This window comes from Lates calcarifer, linkage group LG10 (genome assembly GCF_001640805.2).
Source record: "Lates calcarifer isolate ASB-BC8 linkage group LG10, TLL_Latcal_v3, whole genome shotgun sequence".
NCBI lineage: Eukaryota > Metazoa > Chordata > Actinopteri > Centropomidae > Lates > Lates calcarifer.
In genome coordinates, this window is record NC_066842.1 from 8,338,040 (window position 1) to 8,364,148 (window position 26,109).

Genomic DNA, 26,109 nt, shown 5'->3' on the forward strand with positions numbered 1-26,109 from the left:
ATCTGTATTTTGTTTGTGCCCGCCTGGCTAATATTATCTCACCGGGCATCAATGAGGTAGGATATTATTCAAAAGACAGGAAAAAAAACATATTTCTGCACTCCACACACAATCTATATTTTCTTTTATGCTTCTCATTTCCAACTATTCTCTTTTTTCCATTGTCAGACTGCATTTTTCAGTGCTATCATGTTCTATCAAAGTGCTTGTTTATGATTTCTTTTTTCTGCTTCTCTCGCTGTCTGACTCTTTTCACTCCTTGTTCCCCCTTTCCACCTCAATCCCACTTTTCTCTGTGTATTTGAGCACCATAGTAATGAGAGACAGAGTGAGTGTGTGTGTGTATTTGTGGGTCCTTAACAGTAGTGAGCAACTACATAGGCACCATCTCATCCTGCTTGCCTGATTGCAGACTGCTGCGACACAGTGAGATGGGATGGCTCAGTCCCAGCCCTCCTGACCCCACCCCAGAGACCACCTCCAGCCAATCAACACTCTCATCAACTGTTGGGAGAGACAATCAGAGGGAATGGCACCACAGGTAAACATGAAGAGGCAGAGGGATAAGGCATGGGGGTGGTGGGGGGGACAGCAAGAAATTAAGTATTTGAAGGAGGGTAAGAATACAGAGGTAATCAAAAAAGGAGAAAATGAGAGACCGGCACAGAATCTCATTTGGCTGGAAAGATTATTGTACAAATATGCATCTAACTAGGGGGTCAATTGAAAATCAAGGAGGAAAACCAAAACAGACAAAAAGCTTGCTTGTTAACTGCCATCACACGCTAGCAGATGGCTTTGCACTATTGGAAAATGAAACCAATCTAATCCTCATTTTAAGATCCTCATCACCTTCCCATTCATGGAGTGCTGCAGCCAAGGAAAACCAGCTGGATATTGCTGTATTAGTCTCCTCCACCATGGCAACCCAAAGTAATCAACTCCATATCTTCTAACCTTCCCGCTCATCCACCCACTCCTCCCACCCGGCACCATCACACACCGCTTCCCCTGCCTGGTAACCCCACAGATAGGTCTCCTCCATGGCAACCCGTGGCAATCCACAGCAATCTAATTTATATCTAATGATACCCACCCTCCAAGCTGGCCTACCCACTCATGAAAATGAGATTTGAAATTAAATGAATAACAGGCAGGTGAACTGTTGATGCAGATTCTGAAATTTTGCGTGGAGAGATTGTTTAGATATTATTATTGACTGTGAGCAGGTCTCAATAAAGACCCTTGGAGGATTTTTTTTAATAATCTGATAGTTGTACAGAATATGACAACAAAAAAGAGAGGTAGACCTGATAGTCTGGCTTCTCTACACTAGGAAACAATGTCCAGTCACTGTCACAAATGACACAAATGAATCCCCATGGATACAATTGTTGTGTATTACTTCAATGAAAAACTTTACACTGCAAAACTTGATATATTCCAACACTTCTGTAACAAGGCAGCTGTGAAAGTCTGCCTCCCTCCAAATCTTGGCTCCATTGGCGGCCTGTTAGAAATAGGTGTCCCACAGATAATGTGTAATGCTCGTATTACATAGTTTGAGCTACGCAACTAAAGTTTAATTGACTATTGTTGCCATCATTTCTGTAGGTTTCCTTTAGTTTCTCCAGCACAATGGCTCGTGACACATTGTCCAGATATAAAACATGTTTGAAACCTTTTGGGACAAAAAGTTTGCCTGGATGTTGGCTGGAAAGAAGTGGTGTCTGAAAGAAGTAGTGATGGCATTAGGGCCTGGGCTTTCCCCCAAGGGGACAATAAAGTATATCTCATCAACTGATTATTTAAGCAGTTTATACTTCAGGGTTATATTGAATTGGATGATAGGACACAGATAATATGATGACGATACTGCTTTGAACTCTCTGGGTCATTGTTCCCTTAACAACCAGCACTGTCAAGATGGTTTGCCGTTGGTCAATGACACAAATGTGTGTCTCAAAATTCCCCAGAGTACAACTCCTCCATGAACAAATCCATTGATCACTCAGATTGAAATCGATTGAAAAAATTTAATCCTGTCTGAAAATTCAGCTATTATAAATGCTGGTGTGACAATGACATTGCATTTTGTTGAGCCACATTCAAAAGTTGGGAAAGGTTCGACTTCATCAGAAGATGTGTCAGCAACCCCTCTGTGCCGACACTGTGTCAAAATTGTATCATTAAAATTAATGAGGGGGATACAGTTTTTATTGTGGTGGTATTGATTGTCTGCACACAGCCTTAGCTATCTGCAGTGTTTGAAAAATCAACATTGGTACAGTGCTTTCAGTCAAAGTTACAGCAGCAGCAAAGCTTGGTATATGTAATAAAACAATGATCTATAATGAATACAATAACACTTTGGATACACATTGATTTGTCCTTTAAAGCACATCTGCAAAGTTAAAGAACCACTGAAACTAAATAATGGCGCATATTTCTAATGTATCCTCCAGAGGACAATGCACTTGTTATTTGCAGTGTCTCGCATCTAATAACTCCAAGTACCCCTGTTATATAGACCTTCACAACATGGCTTCCCATCCATAAACATAAAGGGCAAGCCAATGACATTTCCATTGTAGAGAAGTGTTATTTCTCCAAGGACTTCAAAATAATACAGTCCTGTCTTAAATTAAATCTAATGTTTCCTTGTGTCACTTCTGTCAATGGAGAAAGAGGAGGGGTATCCTCAAATGCAACAAAGTCTAGTGAAATGATGGTCGAGCTGCATCTGTTCGCCATCTCAGGTTAAGCCCCAGACTCCTGATAACAGGGCTAAATTAGGGGTAGTTTGTGCGAGAGAGGAGAAAAATCTGATGGCTTGGAAATGAACTGACAGGATATGTGCATCTGTAATGAGGCTAAGGTGGAATGTTTTCAAGGAAAATTGCATCATTTTAAAAATGGCGAGGTGAAATGCACTTGTCCTTTTTTCCTCTTTTTCTGCCATTGAAGGAGATGAAGACGGGTTGACAGAATCATTCTTTACATTGATTTCAGAGGACATGGAAAAGGAATAACTTCCATCAGTGGTACTGAGGGCGAACAAAGACTTTTCAGCTGAGGTGCCAACGACCAGAGATAAATGTTTGACTGAAGGCTATTCTCCCAGCTGTGGGATCCTAATGATCTGCAGCCGTCACACTCCCATATCTCTTGTGGTACATGAGGCCCTGTGACATACCCGTATTCTGGTCCATCGGTCAGAGCACAGCCATATGTTGTGGGTCCACCATTTTTCTGCAGGTCACAATTATGGCAACCCACCAAAAAAAAATAAAATAAAACATATTTTGTGGTGTTTTCCCTAGCATGTCTGAACAATACATTGATCATACAACAGCTCTGACTCTGTAATGATGGCGGATTGTTGGGGCCCCGAACCGGGTGTGATGCTATCAACATTAATATTGCAATTTATCGAACCAAAGAGGATTAATTATGTTTATCTTTTAATCCTCAAATGGAGCTGTGTGCATGCCCTTAAATAAGCAGGAGCAATACTCCTGGGCTTTCAGTTCTGTCAATAACAAGAAGGGTTAGCTCTCTGTCAAACACTGTACAGTAAAATTAGCTCCTAATGTCATAGCTTTCTAACTATGAACACCCTTGCCCTGCCTTAGCTCTAGAAATGAGCAGTAAGCCACTGCCGCCAAGCTAACTAGCGGGAGAGTGAACCTCCATTAGACTGGCAATTACTGCTACCCCCATTAAAAAGACAGGGAAAAAAATGGTCCCCGACTCAGCCGAAGAAATCAAATGAAATACAAATATGAGCTTTAATGGTAACCTTTAGCCACAGTATCCTTATTAGCGCTGCACATTCTCCTCTCTCTCTCATGCTGCATAATATCACTTGAATTGGCAACCAAATGATGCTGGTCATTAAAAACATATCCATCTCAATTAGGAGGTGCATTTAGACTAACCCAAGAGATGGAATTTTGTACGGCTATGTCTCTATTCAGACTTATGACAAAACCTGGCACAGTAAGGTAATGATCCACACACTCCACAGATGGTAAATGGGCACGCGCTGCCACTGATTGCCTAATTAAAAAGAATTCAAACATAACATCCATATTATTTTCCTATTATTTTGCGACCATGCAGTTAAGGATGCACAACAGCATCTATACAATCACAATAATCCACTGACTTGATTTTGTAGCAGTGTAAGGAGAGTGTCTCTGGAGGATTTTTTACAAACTCACTTGCATTGACAGGTTGTTAGGGAAATTTACTGTACTCGCCTTCCCCTAGCAGTGTGCAAGTACAACTCCGGCTGCAAACTTTAGAGTAACTTCCTGGCATATCAAGGTTAACTTCAGCACCTGTCTATCCAGCTTTCTCTCTGGCTATCCACTCCCATTGATATTGATTAGCCACTGTCCCTCCCAGTTGGCTACAGGGGAACGTTGGTAATGACAGCCCCTCAGATGTCTTCATGTCAGCGGCAGAGCCATCAGTCAGCCTGCAGTGCTGTGTAAAAGTGGACTGACGTGCCACCTCTGTGTCTGATGGATGAAGCCTGTCTCCGCACTGCCAACCTCTTTTATCTGCCGAGGCAGGCCAATCCCTCTGGATCCGCCTATAATCAGCTAGACCCCTTCTGATCCTTGACGAGGGCCCCAACCCCACATCTATTCATGCTTAATGTCAGATAAGAAATTGTTTGTATAATATATAGCCTGTGTATGAGGAGCTCCTTTGAAAAATTACAGGTCTTCAACCAGGTTGAGTGTATTTTTCTTCCATTTTTTATTTGATAGATAGCTTTTTGATTGATTTGATTGCTTATTTAACCTTGACAGAGACAGCACAGCAATAGTGAGCTCGAGGATACTAAAAATAGACTTGCTACTGCTGGTGACCAGTATGATATATAGTAACATGAGGAGGTGATGCAGGGAGTGTGGGGGAGATATGAGAGGTGCTTTGTGTCCAAAACCACTTGAAGAGCAACATGACCTCAAAACACTCCTAATGCAAGACAGAGCATTATCAGATATATGCACTTTGCTTTTACTATCTACCACTGAGCATTTATACTCTCAGAGATGCTACCTTCCCCATTGTGTTTCTGATTACCCTTGCTTGATTCTCGTGATAACTCATTGTGATCATATATCTGGATACATTGCAAGCTGTTAGAAGTGGCCATGGAGAGCCAGACATGAATCTCCCTGCAGAGTCTTATCAAATTTTAGATCCAACGGGTCTTTGCTGTTTGGTCTTTGTTGATTTAACCCTCCAGCACACCTTAAGGAACAGTAGGAGGCTTCTGCTGGCAGCCAACTGAAACAGGCCACAATTACCACTGCTGATACTGGAATTTAGCCACTTATGTATCAAGTGGGAAGAAATCTACACTCACAGGTATTCCTGAATCTTTTTCATCTTTGTCTTCTCTTCTTTATTCATTCATGGTGTTTCTAGATCCTGTATGCTAGCAGTGTGGCTCTCTAGAGCCTAGCATACACTCCCACTGGTGAATCGGGCTGTCGATTCACCACTGAGGTTTAGACTGAAATATCTCATCAAGCATTGGGTGGATTGCAATGAAATTTTGTACAGACATTCATGGTTTCCACAGGATAAATCCTGATGACTTTGATGATCCTCTGACTTCCATCATGAGGATGACTTTTGTGATTTTAAGTGAAATGTCTTTCAACATTTGGATGGATTTACTACCTTGTTCCCCACAGGATCCATGTTCCCCATGGGATGAATTGTAAAAGCGTGTATAATCCATAACTTTTCATTTAGCACCATCATCAAGTCAAAATTTTAATTTGCAGGTATTCGGTCATTCAGCTCAAGACACTGCTGTGCCCAACATTCTTCATCTTTTGGTTTGGGCTGTGTTTGTTATTTGACTGAAATCTTGAGAGCTAAACTCTTCATAGCACACAAGGAATGACACCAAATAAATATTATTAGCTATAGTGAAGCCATAAAAATCAATCGCACTGAGCTATCTGCAGATATGTAGCTCCGAGCTAGAATTTCTTGGTCGTGTCAGTGCCAGCTGAAATGTCAAGGGTAAGGTTTGGCATGACAGCGAGGTGTGACGTTTCCATGTGAATGTAAGCTCTTCTTCTCAGAAAATGGTCTAATTTATCCCCTCGACAGCTCTTGAACTCTTAATGACTTTTCTTCAGCTCCAGTTCACGGCCCTGTGTGGCTGTGTGAGCCAGTCTGTGGCTTTCTGTAGTCTAATAAAACCTTAAGTGAGCAAAAATGTCTTTCATAAAATGTGTCGGTTCAACAGCTTTATCGTCCTGGCTGTAGCAAATGTCAAACGGGAGAGTTTCATTGGCACTCTATCAAAGTCTCTCATAAAATGGCCAATAAAACTTTACACGGTCCATGAAATCATCTATTTATAATGAATGTAGGTACACTAGTCAAATGTGTGTTGATTTCTTAAAACCCTTCATGAGTTACTGAGAAACATATACTTTGCAGTATCTTAATTTCTCACATTAATTCAAGACATGTGACTTTAATCATTTTTCCTTTGGCTCTCTGATGTTGTTGAAGGTCAGAAAGATAAACACACAAACATCAGCCAGTGGGAAGTTTTCCCATTGGAGACTCAAGCTTGCTAGAGTTGCTCAAAGCTTATTAAAAAGGCAAAAGAAATGTTTTTTTCTACATTTTTGTTTCCTAGACAAACCTCACCCTTTACCCTTTCAAAGCTTACCAAAAGGACGCATTAATTAGCTCTGCAACAGTTAAGACAGCTGTTAACCTGGGCAATCTCCGCGACCAGGCCTCATGACATGAAAAATAAAAACCCACACCAGTGCAGCTGGGACAATAGATCATAAGAGGCATCAATAAATAATTACATTTAAATGTCTCTTAATGAGCAGAGTTTGCTGACTGGGCCAATGTTTATGGCCTTTGATGAAACTGCACGCACAAGGCATCCATAATACAGAATGTCATAAAAGACTGGTCTGTTAATGGCTCTCAGTGCTCTGACAGCCATGATAACAGCATCCTCAATTACACACTGACGACATGCTACAACTAGATATGCAAACACACTGATATTTCCTTTGAAATGTTTGCTGCCTCAGCACAGCAGCTTTGCATTTATTAGTTATCGTAATTATGCATTTTATGGTATGGGATTTTGGGAAATAGCATTTTGTTTTAATAAAAATGGAAAAGTTAAATTATTGGTTCATACAACTGTAGTGGTATTTAGCCATGCAGAGATTTCTAGTTCAATTACTCCACATTTTGATTAGTTTCCACTTGAATACAATGGAGGTGAATGAAATACAGTTTGCATTTGCATAAAAAAAGACGCATGAAAAACTCAACAGCAGCTTGTTTTCAAGAAACGGTGTACACAGGAAGAGCTGTCAACAGAGAATCCAGCAAAAATTGTTGACAGTGAAGTCTGTGGATTATCCAGATTAACCGGGACACTGTGTTGCTACTTTCATACTGTGACCACCACAAGCAAAATTTCATTCACCTCCATTACATTGGGGTGAAAGGAGAGATCTCGGAGGGGGATATCTAAAATCTTGGGCAAAAGCAAAACTGACTGTAGTGTGTTTTTGGTGAACCAACCCTGCTTTCCCCAAACCACCTACCACTGTTTAATGTATGTAGTCAATCATGTCGACTTAACTGCTCTATATTTTAATCCCCTGCCCTTTGACTGTCAAGCATTGTATTGTATTGTACTAATGGGGTTCAGACTGTGTGTGTGTGTGTGTGTGTGTGTGCATAAACAAAGTGTCACTTTTCCTGAACCTCAACAGGACTGACATTCGTGAAGCCAAACGTATGACTGAGTAGACAAAGAGTGTTTAATCCAGGCATGTTCGACATGAAAGCTGTGGGTGAGACGCTCTTTCAGGTACACTGGCCTCTTATCTACATGGCTGCCTTCTTAATTATTCATCAAGGTGTAAGTGTGTGTGTGTCTTTGTGTGTGTTTTTGTCTGGGGCACAGGGACCTGGAAGGCTTCGCGGAATGACATTAAGACACATGAAACAGGTGCAGCGGCGCCACAGCACAGCATGTGACCACACACGCAGACACAGTCAGAAACAATCAGACACATACACACATGAGGGTAACACATACACATGCACATGTCACTAATAGACAACTGTGTGTTACCAAGCACAAGGGAGTGTATCAGTTTGATGGTGTCATGCAAGGAACGGGAGTGAGGAAATGAGACAACAATAGGGTGACTGCTGTTGGAGCACTGTGCCTCATTTTTATACACACACACACACACACACACACACACACACACACACACACACACACATACAAACACACGGCTTCTGGCATCAGCCAGGGTCCCCAGTGATCACAGTTGACAAGCCAAGAACATCCTGTCACCCCCAAACACACACATACTCAAACACACATGCACTCCTTTCTTCCAACATCATGATATTTATCATCATAAATAATGAATGCAGAGCTCTGGGACTGTGTGGTTACCAAAGCACTACCATGCTGGAGATTAGAGGGGAGAGCAGAAGCGTGTTTTGGTAAAGTCTCACTGAGGCAAGGCAACAACAAAGTTATAAAAAAATGTAGAAGAGAATGGCTGTGAATAGGACTTCAACCAATGGCCTTCTTTACTTAAGCTCATATACAAATCTAGTCAGTAGAGGCGGTCAGAGGGCAGAGGCCAAGTGTACTTCAACAGAGAGGGGACCAACTGTGTGCTTCATGGACTTACCTTGTGACTAGGACTGAAACCACCAAATATTTTCCTGATCAAACACTGATAATTCTGGCAATTAATCTGGCAGTTAGGTAAGAACATGCTGAATATATGTATTTTAAAGAGCAAAAGTAAATATGTGAAATATTAAAGGTACTACATGTAAAGTACCAAATAAGACATAGTGGCTGCAATTTCATATTATTTATTTACAATCACAGTGGACAGTAGTACAGGTAATAAAAACAGCATTGTGATAATATAAACTACAAAAATGTTTTGCTTTTAGGGATAAACTTCCCTAGCAGCTAGCACAACAACAAAGCCACTTTTGAATTAAAATGATTCAAAAACTTTGAAACATCTTTTATATTAAACTCAAACAGCCATCCTTGGTCTTCTCTGCTGGTATGCTATGCAGGTATCCCCGTCTACTTCAAGTACACATAAGTTCCCAAAGCATCCTCAATAAAAGTACCAGAGTGAGAGCACTTCCAGGCATTTGAACCATTTTTTACTCAATGTAGACTTTGTATTTAGACAGTACTTTGGCCATGACTGAGATTTCACAAATCCATGACAACACAAGCACAGACCAGAACAAAGACTGAGAAAGTATCAGCTCATGGAGCAGTAAAGAATCTTGTCTCTGCTGTCCACTGTTGTTCTATGGATGAAGCTTTGAGTATTTTGAACATCTTTTTCACTCAATAGCTTTGTGATTGTGTGCTTATAGGATGTTTACTACCAGACCACAGTTTTGCGAGTACAAACGCTCTCACTATCACTGGCTTCCTTTGTTGCACCCTGCAGTCATTCAGTGCATTTAGTCACTATAGACGATTAGTTTCTAGTTGTAGCATGTGACTGGCCGTGGGCCCTGGTGCTCCATCCAGAGCTGGAATGCTCTTACTGACAATAGGAGAGGAGATTAAAGGAAACATGAGATAATAACTTGGCTTGCCTCTGAGACTTAATGTGCAGGACTTGGCACTATCTACATTTGAAGTCGGGCTCTTATCACATCATCATACTTATACATCAAACGGGAAACACAAATCAGCACACAAAGTTAATTCTGCCATGGCTCATTGGGTAAAAGACGCATCACAATTTTCTCCAACACAGGCAGATTATGCCTAATGGTTTCTCATCTGTTGATGATGTTTCCATTCCACAGCAGGTCAACACGGAGCATATAAATTATTACAGCACACCAAGACATGTATGCATACACTGCTGTTGATTGTAGAAGCTTTGCACTGTGACAGAAACATGTGCTGTGTGGATAAACTACAAGCTTGCATGGTTAAAGACAAGAAAAGAGGTTACTTACACTTCACTCACTCTACCAGGATGATTCACTTCACAAGGCAGTGAGGCAAACCCCTCCCCCACCCACTACCACTGTATGGAAATGTATGAAAAATAGCCCTGGATTGGCCCAGACAGCAGCCATCCATCAGCATGGTGACAGAGGCGAGTCTCCCACTCCATTGTCTCCCATTCTGAGTGTGTGAATGAAGATGGTCAGATTTGGGCTCCGATAACTCCTACCACCCCAGGCTTTGGCCTTAGGCACATCAATCAGTAGGCAATATGGTATCTGATCATTAGACCCCCTCCCACACACACACATACACAGACATAAGTTGAAAGTATATCAACCACCAAACCCATTGGGCCCTTAGGAGAGCATCGCATCCCAGAGACAAGTACTCCTCACAAAGTAAACAGACTCATAAAATCCCCATAGAAGAGCCAATTATGCCAGGAACCTGACATCTCCTTGTCGTAAAAGCTACAGGAGGCCGTAACTATTGGACAGAACGTGAAATACAGCTAGTTGTTATCGCCGCCCATTTGTGGCGATTAAAAGCCACCCTAGAGACCTGTGGTACCGGGTAAGGAGGGCATTCTGAATGCCTTGCCTCACCGTATGGCACAGCTCCGGGAGGCCTCCGGAGGGAGCTCCCCGTGCCAAGCAATCCTCTCTGTGAATGCCTGATTTATTACCAGCCGTCCACAGCTAATGTACCAGCCTCTCTGGCTCTCCTGGTTGGCCCACGTTGATAGAAGCCTGCTTTATTATTATCTACACTGGCATCAAAGACTGAGCAGCTTGTATTATTCATAAGATCACCCACATTTCCTCATCCAAACACCAGATACATTATGCAGAGTGCAAATGCAGGTCTGATTTATGACCTTTTGTTGTGTACAAACATACACATTGATAAGATGGAAAGATCTTTGAAATAACATAGCTTCATAATGCAGAAAAAAAGCGAGTGGATGAAACTGGAATAAAAATTCTATGAGCACACTACCAAAATGATGAATCACGTTGCCTTTGCCTTGCAAGGCACGGCAAGTTCTCCATCCATGGGGAGCTGACTCAAGACAAAGAGAATAGCAAATTATAGTATCACTCAATATCACGCACTGAATGAGGGTGAGAAATAAACTCTGTTTCTCTCCACTGACATCCTCATCCACGACTGGCCTGGTAAATTTTATGTACCACAATGCAACACTGAATTATGGACAAAAGAAAGCATTGTCTCTCCATTCTTCTCTAGCCTCTATGAGCTCAAGCCAATTACACAGCCCTAAAAACAATAAGGAGTAAAGCTGCCGTCTGCAACAGGGGGCCTACTACTCACTTTGATTAGCCACAGAGTGCTAGCTGACATCGATTTTAGCCCTTGCTCTGTTGGGAAGAGGAAATTTCTATCGTTTGTCTAGAGATATTTTCAAGGAGAAGCCAAGGCATTATCTTGGAGGAAACAATCATGCATGTAAAGAAAAAGCACACAAGAAAATACTTACAATCATTATTTCTTGCTTTCTCTTTCTTTTGTGCACACACACAGCCATTATCTGTCTTTCTTCATTTCCCTCAAACAAACATGCACACACGCACACATACATACACACATTTCCAGCTAAACACCTAAAATCACTCTCATCAGTAATCTACGGGTGTTCGAAACTCTGATAGTCCAAGGCTATTGATTTCACAGTGCAGCAGCACTCAGCGGTCATTTGCAGTGATGAGGGAAGACAATCGCAGCCAAATCATCCCTGGCATTCATTAGGAGGCTAAGCGGAGGAAACCAACTAGTGAGAGTCTATTGAAACTTAATCAACAACTGGTGCAGGCTAATGGGGAGAACAAACAGGCAAGTTTGTCTTGGTTCTCCCAGCAGGCCAATCTGGCTGGTTGAAGCCATTAAACAACTAAAAATTAAACCCTCTAAAGTGTTTTCTATCAGTCATCGAGCCTATTTTTTTTGCAAAGTTTCCCAGAAAAGTTCCGTTGATCTAAGTGTTGATCTAATCCATACGTGACCAGATCTATAACTACTTTTCTGTCTGTCATAACATGAAAGGCTTGGCGCTGCTGTTACATGAGCGCTATATGACCCACTTCATACAAATGCACAGAACGGAGGCAGAGAGTGGAGTGGAGAGCAGAGCAGCACATCACCACCAAATCCTTTCAAGTATCGCAGAAATGGTGCTCTTTTATATTGTTGTCTTGGAGAGTTTTCATATACAGAGGAAACCAAGAGTGAAGGCACACAAGAATTCAATAGTGTTCATTTTATAAACCTGTGCAAACAGAAACAGGTTCATTTATGTGTATGCATGGTTTTTATTTTCAGTTTTTACCAATTCTCACTAAAAATGCAATGTTTCCTTAAACAAGAGGAGGAGGTAACAGATAAGCTTGACAGCTCATTCTTAACCTTGGATGTGATGCATGTGACGAAACTGTCCCACTAAGGCCAACGTACATGCTTGTTCTGTTACTTTCAACCATATCACACAGTCTTTATCAGCAGACAGTGTTTGATTTTTTATGAAAAATAATTATGTATACTCCTTTTTTTGGAAAGCTCCCTCCTTTTTCCCAAAACACTCCAAAGTTCAAATCCTACCTATATAATGTTACACTCAGGACCAGGGTAAAAGCAAATGAACAAAAACACATCTATGAGACTCAAAAACACACAGCTGTCAGATGTGCAGCCAAACATCTAAACAAATTTTCATGAATCAATCTATCCCCATCAATCCTAATTAGATACATAACTACAAATTACCACTCTTCCAACATCTGTAGCAGGCTGCCAATAGGCTGTGTGACTGCACATGTGTTCTTTCTGCCATCTGCTGGTGAGACACAGCTGTTACACTCCCTACATGCATTCAGCTGTAGCACCACTCAGGTTAGAATTTGAGAAGTGGAAACTGATCCCAAGTCAGTGCAGAGGAGGCATTCACCACGAAGCGGTGCATGGATTCAACCCAATCTGCCAAACAAACACCACTTAATGAGAAACACATGATGTTCAAAAACAATGTGTTCTCAATGTGGGGAAGCTGCAGCAAAGCCAAATCCAATTTGGAGGGTGGAGATAGAATCAGATGTAGTGAGAGATTGGCGTTGCTCTCTGTTGGAACAACCAGATGGAGGTCTGGTACCAACACCAGTGCTGCGACCTCAACATGCTGACTCAACACCACCAGCTGTACTGTGGTCCAATAGATCTGGCTAACTGTTGGTGGTAGTTACACAAACACACACATGCAGAAACACACATGCAGATTGCAATCAGCCTCCTGTTCTACATGGTGGAGATCAATTAGCAGGAAATGGAGCAAAGCAACACTGACGTATGTGCACTGCCCTGTGAAGGCACACTGTGAATTCAAACTCAAACACACATTCCAGCTTGTCACACTATCATATGCTCCTTTACCAATGAACAAGTGTGTGATATTTGCACATACTTGATTTGAGGGAAAAACCCAACATTAGTTTCTCTGAAAGCATTTTGCACAAGCCTCTTTCCAAGATGATCAATCTCCAAAAGTGGTGCTTATGGGGAACCAGAGTCATCTGTATTTTAAACTGTAAAATATTTATTTTAAAGCATTTATGGTCTATGTATGACTTAAAAAAGATAACCTAGTAACAATTAATATAAAGCATTGTTTGTTAACATAAGTAAAAATGTATCATTATTTATCATTATTTCCATGACAGATAGTTATTAAGGCTTATGCACTGAAAGCACTTGAATGTTCCCCTTTCAAAGCTGTAACCAAGTATCAACTGTCATTTTAATGGTCAGCGTTCAGACACCTGAAAGATTTGTGTCGGACTTGAAATCTGCTCATGAAAATTTGTGATTTACAGCTTTTTCTTAATGGACATGAGACTCCACTCGCCCCAAGAGACTAATAAGTATCTCTTTCCCTTACAGAAAGTGAACAGTTCTATCAACAAGCCCATAAGATGATCTCTGAGATCATAATACTGAAGATAAAGTAGTCCCTAGCTAAAATTACCACATAATGTTAAAGACTTCCACTATCTGTGTTACTGGAAAAAAAGGAACATTTAATAAGTCCACTTGAAACAATTCAAGACGTTGAAATTATAATGATTAAACTTGGCTCTATTGGTAGGACAACAGCGATCACAATGAATATTCATACTTGATTTCTCTGCAAGCCCATTCAGCTAATTAAAAACACATCCATCAGAGCTTTCTTTCTCAATTCCAGCAATAACATGAAGGCGATGATTGGAATGGAATTAGACGGCTCTATCTGGCTGCAAAAATAATACACTGAGCCTGTCACTAACTAGTTCCCAAGAGGTCATGCAACACTGGGCAAACACCGCTCTCTGGCTATTACAGGGAAAAGCCAACTTATTCGAGGTGATGAGGAAGACTTGAGATCTGATGTTACTTGTAGAGCTTTTTCTGTTGCTGTTGTTCAACATCTTGTTTTAGGGAATAATGGAATGAGGCAAGTCTTTGAGCCAGATACAATGAAGTAAATGAATATTCATAAGGTAATGTTTCCAGAAGAAGCAGCCTGCTTTTGTGAGACAAAAATTGAGGAGCAGTTATTCTTTTATGGCCGTTCAAGGGTCAAACAGGAACATTATGGGAAGACAAGCAAAATGAGTAAAATGTGCAACAGACATCTCTACAACATCATGGAAAATTTGCTTTCTTGCTCAAAGTTAGAGGACACCACCACTACTATTACTACTACTACTACTACTACTCCTACTACTGCTTGTATGAAGTACTACAAATATGAAGCTGCCACGAGCAGACATCTGGCTGAGACTGGAAACGATGAAACAGCTAGCCTGGTTCTGTCAAAAACAGAAATGTCAAAGACAGATATCTTCAGACAAATGAAACCAAAACCATCGTCATGGCTAGATACCACTAGAAGCAACTGTCTGATAAACCAACGCAATTTCTCTGAGATCTGCCTGTATGTGTGTGGGTGTATTGTGTCTGTGGTGTTTGAGCTTGTGTGCCTGCATTTGCCTAAATTGTGCAGGCTACTCTGTGTGGATTTAAGACAAAATGTTCTACTGTTTTCTGTTTTCAATGCCCAACACAGCCGAGTGTTGGCCTTCAAGAAGAAAAGAGAGAGGATTCAAAAGAGGTAGGTTTGTTTAGATCCCTTGTCTTGGCAGGCACATAGTGCCGTGCCAGTGTTTGCTAATACCCTGGACACACCTGGCATATTACACGGACTTATCCCTCTCCTCAACACCTCCCTAATGTACTGTGCTGGTCTCCCACTGCACAGTTGTTTCTCTGACTATATGGCAGTCTTTGCCCAGATGTAATTAAGCCCTAATCCTCCTGTCGACAAAAGCAGAGGCAGCCTTAATTCAGTTTGCAGATGAATGTGCAGTAAATACAGTCTGCAGTCATGGCACTGATGCTGAACCTTGACTGACAGACCAAAGGTAATGTCACAGTAGTCTCTGACAAAGGTCATGATGTGTAGCCCAACATGATCCACAGAGGCATTTCAGACTCTCGACATTGTGTGTAATAGATTCAACAGTAAAAGGCCCAGGTTTTCATTGGCTCAAGCTTGACTGAAAATAAGTCCAAATAAATCAGTGTTGGCTGCTTTTCTGTGTTGTTTGATGTACTAGTGACTACAACTACCGAAATATCAGTTAAATCAAAGCTTTGTTTTTTAGCAACTCCAGGTGGACTATCCGTAACAACACTAATCCACCACTAATCTGACCCAAAGACTCCGAACAGTCTGAACTCGTAACAGTCTGAGAGACACAGCTGCTACAATTTTTCACCACAGTTGTCTTATTTTTCAAGAAACAAATGTAACACCAACACAACTTGAAAGATGTTGTAATTACATAAAATATCTAAGTACTGTACAGGAGCTTTAAACAGGCATTTCTCACACTGATTCTAATGATTTAAAATGTACACTTTTTCTTAACTCATTGGTTGATTAACATCTAAGTAATGTATAAATAGATAGATTTTAAATCAACAAGACTTGTTTGGCACTGTTCATGTTGGATTTACCTTGGGAGGAGAGCAGCAGGTCTCAGGTCTCAGGTCTCAGTGTGGAAGGTCTGGCCACAACTTTACCTCATTACACACTCATTACAAGCTGTGCAGAGAACCCTGATGATAGAATGGACCGCTGCTGTTTATGCATTTGTGTATGTGTGTGTGTGTGTGCACTCACACAGCTGGTTGTGTACACATGCGTATATGCTGACTAAAGGCTTTCACTGTAATCTCCCTGTAACAGCTGTAGGCTAAGCCACATGTTTATCAAGACTAAAGGAAATCAGTAGGTCCGTGTGAGTTCAAAAGGCATCAGGTCACTGACTAACCAAAACCCCCCAGTGGTGGCAAAGATGGGAACAGAGGGGGCGACTGGATTTAGATTCAACCACAGATATTTAGCTGGTGAATCAACTTCACAACAAGCCATTTTCTCATCACACTAAGAGACAGAGGAGAGTGTTTGGTTGCACGAGAGCTTTTGTGAACAGTGGAGCTTTCCGTGACATCAGTTATTAGAGGACTAGGGAGTATACAGCAACATCTGTACCAGCTGTATATGAGCTTGTGCATTACAACAGTGTATATGTACTAAAAACTTCTGTCTGAACAAACATGTATGAATCTATGTTTGCACATGTGCCTGAGTATAAATGAGCTGCTACATGTACACAGTGAGCTGCCTTTAAGTACAACACTACGAAGTGACCTGGAAAGTTCATCAGTTTCTATTCAGCCTCCCTCTGAGTTTTCAGCCTCTTTGACACTAGGCTCTTTTCCAGATGTTGGTTGTTGAATCTGTTCACAGTGAAGCCGGAGAGACCGGTGGGCTACAAGTCATTAAGGTGTGAATAAAGCTGAGTGTTCTCCTCCTGGGTAACTGAAATGATGAATCACCCAAGTCACTGAATGCTTCCTGCAGTACACCTGAGAGCAGAGCTACAGTATAGGGCTGAGCCACGATGAACATCTGCTACACTCAGATAGCACTGAAACAGTTTGCAGAGAGAGCGCAGAACACACAAACCAGAGAGAAAAGTCAATACTGGAAATATATAATAACAAACCTACTCAGAGGCAAACATGTACAAACATGTACACAAAGTTTGTCAGATACAAACATACAGGAGCTGCACTTCAGTAATAATATAGTGACTTCTATTTGTCGAATGCTATGTGTAATGTATGTACTGTACTATGGCTGCAAATGACAACTGTTTTCATTGATTTAACTAGCGATTGTTCGGTCAATAAAATGTCAAAAAATTGTGATACATGGCGGTAATGATTTCGCCATGGCCTAAGGTGAAGTTTTCAAATTTCAGTCCTCAGAAATCAGAGGCAGAAACCTGTGAATAAATGGTACTTTTGCTGATTCTACAATTTTGTCCGACCAATTTGTATAAATGAGGTAAGAAAAAACCCTCAACAAACATGAAGAGGGATTTAATGCAGGGTTCTTGTATTAGGCTGCATCAACATTAACTGGGGGTACCTAATAAACTAGAAACTTCAAGCACATACACACAGAGTTGCGGTCCAGTCAGCTGGCTGCATATTTCACTTTGCAGATGTTTTCAATAAAAACATCTAATTAGGAACATAATTTGTCATCAGTGTGTGAAAATCAAAACAGTTCTGAGTTCAGGTCAGTATGATTTACCCTCCAACATCCCGCAGACCAAACTAACAGACATCCCATTGACATTTAAAAAGGGGGCCTTTCAGCAGGTAGAGACAAATTTACCCAGAGTGCTCCTCTTTACGAGCGCGGTGGTCTTTAGCAGAACAGTTTTCTTTTTCACGCCTTGTGCCTAAAACAACAGACCTGGACGGCAAAAGTAAACACATGCAAACACACACGCACAAACGGACATACACAGCAAAGGACAAAACTGCTGCAGCCACTGCTCGTGGTTTGGTCCAAATCCACAACCTTGGAATCTGGAGTATCCTAATCTCAATATCTGCCTTATTAACTAACACAGCCACTTTGCCAAGAAGTTTGGAAAAATGGCTTGTTTGCCAAACCAGCACCTACAAAAATATTGCAAATTCCTTCAACCAATAAAATTCCTATAAATAAGTAGTGAGATAAGCAGGAGTAAGACATTAAATAAGGAGTCTAAATGCTGCTAAAGAGGCAGTGAATAATTAAGTGCTTATCTAAATCAAATTTATCTTAACTGATCAATCTAAATTAATGCAAGCTGAAGTTTGTTTTAGCAGCCTGGTGTGTGTGTGCGTGTGTGTCTGTCGAATTGGAGAGGAAATAGGAAATGGTAAGCAGGGCGGCCCCTCTCTCACAGGCAAAGGATAAACAGCTGCCATGTAAATTCTGAGTAAATGACGTTCCAAACAGTGCAGAACAGGTAGAGAGAACACCTCCAGAGGGCTAAAGAACACAGGATGTGACAACCCAATATTTACACCTCGACAAACCATGCAGGAGTTGAAGGGATTGTTTGATTGACTCAATTTCCATATCTACCAATCCCATTTTCTTCCTCTGTCAGCTGTGAGGGAAACAGACAGGAGCTCTAAACCAACGACTTTATGCTATTTTCCCTGAATACAAGCGTTCTCTCCCATTTTCAACTAAGTGCTTTGGAGAATTTGAGCACAAAGGGACTATAAAACTGTCTAGACAAGCAGTAAAAAGATGTGTACAACTGTTCGCCCAACTGATGTGACCATTAGACAGCTGCCTTTGTTTGTGGCAACACACAGAAAAGCTTTTCCCCCATTTCTCAGGTAGTAAAATTTGAATTTTTTCCAGTCCAACCAGGTCAACACCCAACATCAATGGGCAAAATCTGCTCACTCAGTCTGGGCAAGGAATGAAAATCAAATCAACAGACATAAAAGCGGGAGGTCATAAATCTATCTTTTCTCTTGTCGCAAAGCAATCTTTTCTTGTCATCTTTTGTTATGGAAGCAAACAAACTGGTCTGCTTTCGTCCCCGCCTGTCACGCAAGATTGGATTTTGATGACACCGATACTCAAGTTGTGTACTCTCCACTCCTTCCCTCCCTCTTCCCTACCCCTTTCTCAGTCAGTGGCCCTTCACTGAAGTGTCCCAGGCACATTTTGGGTAAACAAAATGGATTTTAACTCTCCTGTGCAGTGCACACACTCCACAGCTTTGGTAATGGATGATGAAAAGAACTATCCATTCTGAATGACATAAAAATATTTCCTTAGTTTCCAGATGTTTTTGCTGACTCCCAGTTGGGGTGTGGAGGTGGGGGATCTTGGCTACAGACAAGAGGAGGAGTGGGACTGCGGTTTCATTCCTGTATTCATCTGGTTTTAAACAAACATACAGGCAAATTACATGGGCAAATGAAGACGATGGTATATTTTTGCAGCGGTGACTAATCCTGTTGCCATTTCAATGCTGTGTGTGCTTGGTTCCATTATCCCTTTTCAACATAGCAGAACTGGCTGACTCACCCACAGCCACCGACTGCATTCACCACTGTCAGGCCAATGAACACACAATCAGCTGGATCTAGATCAGTACATCTCTGAGGTACAGTACGTGGAAAAATATGGAGTGACTTGCAGTAAGTCAGTCTGAACGGCAGTCCACTGCCACACAACAGAGGTCTATCTCTGTTCTCTATGTCTTTCTCTCCTTTCAAACACCAATGCTCAGTGGTTGGGGCCACTTCAACAATAGACTCAAATGCTGTTGTTGTTTTTTACAATAACATCATTGTCCACAACCCACTGGGCCAATTTTCTAAATAAAGAAAACTTTAACCGTGAGATAAGGTGTAACTCAATCTAGCAAGCTATGAACAGTCATCCAATCATAGCTAAACCACTGTAACTACTTGGCACATCAGGCCTGTCAAACTAGTAAGACCAATATTTGATATTTAAAAGAATCTCAAGGATGTTTTTCCAAAAACCACAAACAATAGAACACAATTTTAAGTAATGGATTAAATTGTGCATTTGTCTGACTATACATAAGCTGCAATCTTTATCATGCCCAGTTAACTACCCTCCTACATACAGTAAACAAATGTGGCTCCAAATCCAAGGAGCATATCATTAATGCGAGCTGACTACAGTATTTTGTGGGGTTACAGGTTGCATTAGAAAGAGGTTGCATTCACTGCTGGCACTATTGTGTAATATAGTATCCCCAACGGTGTGGGAGCCGGTGCTGGGTGCTACTAAATCAGAGTTCGGGTAATGGCCGCAGCTCCTGTCCAGGGCTTTATTCAGCAAAAACTGGTGCAGAAATCCAACCTGTGTGTAGAGTTATGTTACAACAAAATAACACTCTACTTCCTAATCATACTGAATCATAATATGAGGACCAATTAGCCATCCTGCAAACAATGATGCACCTCTATTTTCAGATCTTCTACACTGTTCATGAGGCTGCTGACTTTCTACCTGGAGCCTCAGTCTTTTTATATTATTACGGTCAGTAATGAGGAGCCTGATTTGGTGTACCAGTGTCTGAAATCAGAGGACCATTCTTTTTAATATTACAACAGAATTTCCATTCTATCGCTGCATGTGTGCCATGCTAGAACGGAAAGCTTGACAGGCATAACAACAGTAGCTAAATGGGCTTATTAAAAGGGTCAATTAGGCTTGCTTTCTAACCACACAAAAGGATCCTAAATGTGATGATCCATAACTACTACTGAGATGTTTATTAGCCATCTAGCTCTATTGTCCATGCAGACAGAAAACCCATCACTTTTCCAACAAAGTGGATTTCCACTTTACTGTAAAACTTTGTTTGATGAACTGTAACCCAGCTCTCTAAAGTATTGGAAAATCCACTTGGAAAGCATAAGAAGAAAACACACAGTGAGAAAACCATTAAAGACGCATTAGAGAGGAGTTTTTAGATGAGGAAAAGAAGAAAGCTGAAAATAGACGCTCCGTCGCTGCCCAACGCTGGCAGAGGAGAGTGAACAGTTTTCCACATTAATCAAAGGTGAGCCTGTTGCTCTCACAACACGCTGCAGGCAATTAGAGAGATACTTCATGTGACCGTTACCACGATTAAACCCATCCACCCTCACCAGCAACCCAAACACAACACAGTCTCTGGCTGGAGGGTTAATAACACAAACTTTTAAACTACCTTGTGAGCTTACTAAAACAAGAGCTATTATTACATTTGGCAGGGACTTTGGGAGGTTTAACAAATTATTCCCTGCAACAGCAAAGACTCAGTAGCAGTTAGAAACCACGTCCATATAGTTTAGCCCATCATTTACATATTGACATGGATGAGGTTGTAAGTAATTACAAGAAAATTGCATGCTGCCTTGAGAAAACACATTATGCAACAGCTCAGGCAGTGATTAACAATTAATCTGAGCCGGTAACACCAGTAGTGAGAATATTTTATTCTCTAGCAGAGCTGCAATAATCAGTCAATCCCCAGAAAATTAATTAACTAAAATTTTAATAATTAATTGTACTGTGTCTTCTTTTTTCTCCAAGAAAGTAACTGTCAAAATACTCTGGTTGCAACATATCTGATGTGAATAAATAAGACAAAACAAGACATTGCTGTTGGGATTTGGGAAATTATGAGCACTTTTGACCATTTTCTGCCATCTTAAAAATGGAATTATTAACTCATTAATGGAGCAAATAACCAACATAGTAATTAATAATGAAAATAAGTAGTTGAAGCCTTACTCTCTAGTATTTTTCCATTTTCTATCATGCCTGCAGCAGGAATGTACAATGTATCCATTCCCACTCACATAGTGTTTCTGTATTTAATGTAGTGCATTAAGTCAGCTGAAAATGTAACTGAGCTGGTAAGTTTTTGGTGCTAGAATAACCTTTGTTTTCTTCCCTCTCAGTGCTGTGAAAGCCCAGACTACAGCCAGGATGCAGTGATTCCAGGTGAAATGTGATAAGGTGTTCTGACCACAAACTTTCCAGAAAGGTTACCTACCAAGTCTCTGACATTAAAATCAGCTCACACTCAAAGACAAGGACAAAGACCACTTTAGAATCATCTCTTGAGTCACACAGGATGGACAACAGAATGAACAGATTGCTTCATCAAAGTCAGATAAAGCTCTGATCATGACACTGAAGTGATCATGTAATATTTCTGGCAAATACACAAACTGGAGAGCGACAAATATCATATTCAACTTGGTATTTATACAGCAAATTCCTTTGTCAACAAACACACACTCTCACTGTGAGAAAAGGATTGCGACCACTCCATAAGCATTCACTCTGATCCCAGAGTCAACATTTACACTATGAATTGTCTGGCAGCGGGGTTACAGCCTGAGCTGAAGCAGCAGGTGAAACAGAGCAGTAAGAAGCTAAATCCATGGCACTGCAGTGCTTTTAAAACACCCTCCTAAATCCTAATATCAACAATACTGTGAAGTGCCTTAGCGGGCAATAACAGAGATACTGACAGACAAGAAAAATCAAAAAGCATGAGCACTGCTGCCTTTGGGTATTTTGGATAAGTACAGTCGAGCTTATGTTCTCAAACTTTTATGAATGAGCCATAAATCCCAGTGTTTCCAGCAGTGGGGGATACAGATTTAAGCTGTGATCAGTGAGTTTGCTTCTCTTACCTCAGGTGCTTTGACTTGCTCCTGTGGCTCTCCATCTGCACATGTTGCTTCCCCTGATATGTGGCTCTGCATGTCAGCAGTTGTCCTCAAATCACTCTGAAATCAAACACAGAAGAGTGTTCATTTTATCAGCCTGTCATGTGTTGCTTTATATAACATCCAGTGACTCAAAGTGAAAGCATAGTTTTCCATGCTCATTACACTTGCATATATATCAATCAGATCATCCCTCTCACCTTGTAGTACCCAATGACTTGTTCTGCAATGCTGTTGATGTGCAGCATGTACTGGTGCAGTCTCCGTTGGTACTTGAGAGCAGCTAGCTGAGCCTCGTTCTGCAGAGTTGACACCTGGGCTAACAGGAACTGCTCCCTCCTGTTCCACCTGAGCCTCGCCATCCGGGCTTCGTGCTCCAAAGCTGCGCTCCTTTCTTCCAGCACGTCGGTAACCGTGCGCAGCGCGTCCACACAGCAGTGACCCCCTTTGTTTAAGTCCTCGCCGGACAACAGAAGCCCGCATCCTCTCTGACAAACACCTTCGCCGCGATGACCCGCGTCAGACTCGGTTTGCGACGCCATCCCGCCGCCTGAGTTCATAGCTTGGCAGATTGGGTCCTTCTCCCCGCAAGAAGTTGGGCAATCAGCGCACATAGTTTGCGCAGGGAACTTTTCCACGCGGCACAATGAGTTAGGACAAAGTTATTGTACAAGTCTGAACAAATGAAAGCATGAGCGCACTTTAAAAAAAAAAAAAGTTTGAGCGGTCTGCGCAGCTCAGGCCGAGCTGAGGGGCTGCGCCACTTCTCTCACAACATGAGCTGTGAGCAGTGAAGTCATGTGTCTGAGCACAAAACTTCACCCTGCTGACTCACCTCAGCACTTTCTGGTCAGGGTCATCATACACCTCTGCGGCTTTTCCTGCCGTCCACATACAACAACATAATTGTCTTGAATTAACCTCAGATATGTCACCATCTTTACAGTGTGGTACTTTTTAATCCACTTAGATTTTGTTGTGTACTGTTTGGTGTAATTGCGTGCAGATGTGATGGGTGCTGTAAACTAGTTGTGTGATATAAATCCTCTCCAGCAGAGGTCGCTCACTCTCTCACACACTCCCGGATGGTTCACTTGTCAACAGAGCCTCAAACTCAGTTGAAAACGACTCAGTTAAAAACGGTCTACATCATGACAGGCATTATCAGTGGGGTTTCATTCTGTCTCCTCTGCACCCTGTTAAATTAATCTAGTGTACCTTTTACAAAGGTTCCACGGCGATGATATATCAGTGAAACTTGTCTCAAGGGGTCAATGCTCTTTCAATGGCCAAAGCCGAGCTCTGGCTGTAACACAATATCTGCATGGAGACCTTCACTTATAAAGCCTTCCTGCAAAGAGTTCAGGGCCGCCTTACCGCGTGACACAGCATGACATATTGCAGGCATCTCAGAGAGGGCGTCACGTTTCAGGTCTCCCAACGAAACAGTCTGGTTCTAGTCTGCTGTGCACCACTTTAAAGTATGTTTTGTGTTGTCTGAGCTGTCAAAGAACAGGTGTAGATTTACAAAGACAATACCGCAATCTGTCCCGGGACCGCACACCTGTCTGCAAAAACACATGCACAAGGAGGTCAGAAGAAAGTATCCCCCCCCTTGTCAATCACTGAAAATGAAATAGTGGCGCTAATATTACTTTATAACGTGATATTCAATTAAATCTGTTTAAATCAATGTTGGTGGATAGTATGAGAATGAATGAGTTTAAAGTCTGGAGGATATGATCTATGAGGAGGCAGAATGACCCAAGCTGCAGTCTGGGTAACAAGGACCATGAGTGTGTTTTGGGGAAAATGTTACACATCCACCTGGGACCAGACCTATCACACAGACCATATGCTTCAACTGATAAGCCACTGAATCATGGGACAAAATCATGGAGGGGAGGGGAGAAAAAAGTTATCTCCCTCTTTTGTTCTCTCTCTGAGCTGATTTCAGTGAATAACCATTATAACCCTTGATTGAAACGGAGAAGAATCTAAAATCTGATTCATTTGGTCTGACCTAATCCACGAAGAGAAAGATACCAATCTACTTTTCATCTGCTGGACACCTGATAGGAGACAAAAATCCAACAGCTGGTTCTGCCTGAAAAACTAGCCATCGACAGAATTGCCCTTATCTGTAATGGAGGACAGATGGAAACACTATCTCTGGTATATTTGGTGGAGTGGAGAGAATAGCTCTCTCCTGGAAATCAAGGGGAATAAAATCCACCCATAAATCGAGGACTTGTTGCAAATAGTTGAGTTGATAATGAGGGGAACTCATAAATCATCAATGATGCTCTAGTTTCTCTTATTTGATATGTGAGAGCTGACACATTGCTATGAATTTTTCACACATAACCTGTCTGAAGTTCGAGTTGTGCAAAAGATACTTTAATCCCAAAGCAGCAGTGACTAATGACTAATAGTGATTTTTATTCAAATCCACCCCAGGGGTGTCGGCACTTCAGCACATCTAAAAGCAGAGCAAAAATCACCTGAGACCACCAGCTATCCGACCCCAGCGGAGGATCTGTCTGAATCTGATAGCCCTGCTTACAACTTTTGACACGTTTGCTTTGTGTGAGCGTTTAAAGTGAAACTGTGGACATGCTAAAAAGGAAATATTCTGCTGTGGTGTCTCTGCTTTAATCTCGCAATAACATCAGTATTTCAGACTAGGCCTCTGGAATCCCTTCTGGGCCACATTTATGATTCAGTGACTGGTGAACTCAGTCTGACTCACTGTGGGCTGAAACATTAAACAGGGACTTTTGTGGAAATAGTTTGGATGTTTGATTTCCAATTATTCGTCCTTTTCTGGTTACATAGGACATTAAGCTAATGATGATGATCATGTGATATTAGAAATTACAAAACAGCTTCTATATGGGTTTGTGGTGAGATTATTTTCTCAACTGCTGTTTCCAAGGTCAAAATTGAGCTTTGAACCTCTGCTTTAAAGCCAACGCGGACAAGCAATTTTTTAGCAATCCAATACCTCAGCTATTAATATCTTTACCCTCACAACTTACACTTTTACTACTGAACAAATGCCAAGATCTTAAATTGGCACATCGCTGTAGTCTTCAACTGTGAGAAGTGGAATGTAACCTTTATATATATTAAGTACTACTATACTTGTAAGTATAGTAGTACTTGTAAGAGCTTTGAAGTACCTGTACTTAGATATTTCCATTTTAATTTGCTTTATTCTTCTATTCCACTACATTCTAGAGGAAAATATTGGACATTTTGGCCTGTTACATTTATCTGACAGCTAAAGTTACAAGTTATTTTGCTGTTTAATATTTTTTACATATAAAATATATAACTAGTTT

At 41.3% G+C, this 26,109-nt stretch overlaps 1 protein-coding gene across 1 annotated transcript in view; it reads right to left on the bottom strand.

Moving 5' to 3' along the window:
- LOC108888545 (PDZ domain-containing RING finger protein 4) overlaps positions 1-23,592 on the bottom strand; it is a 105,706-nt gene extending 82,114 nt beyond the window's left edge. Inside the window, exons 1-2 of the mRNA XM_018684582.2 lie at positions 22,963-23,592; positions 22,727-22,822 (exon numbers count right to left, since the gene is read on the bottom strand). Coding sequence (XP_018540098.1) covers positions 22,727-22,822; positions 22,963-23,376 — 510 coding nt within the window. The 5' untranslated portion in view covers positions 23,377-23,592. The remainder of the gene's footprint in view (positions 1-22,726; positions 22,823-22,962) is intronic.
- Positions 23,593-26,109: the final 2,517 nt, after the last annotated feature.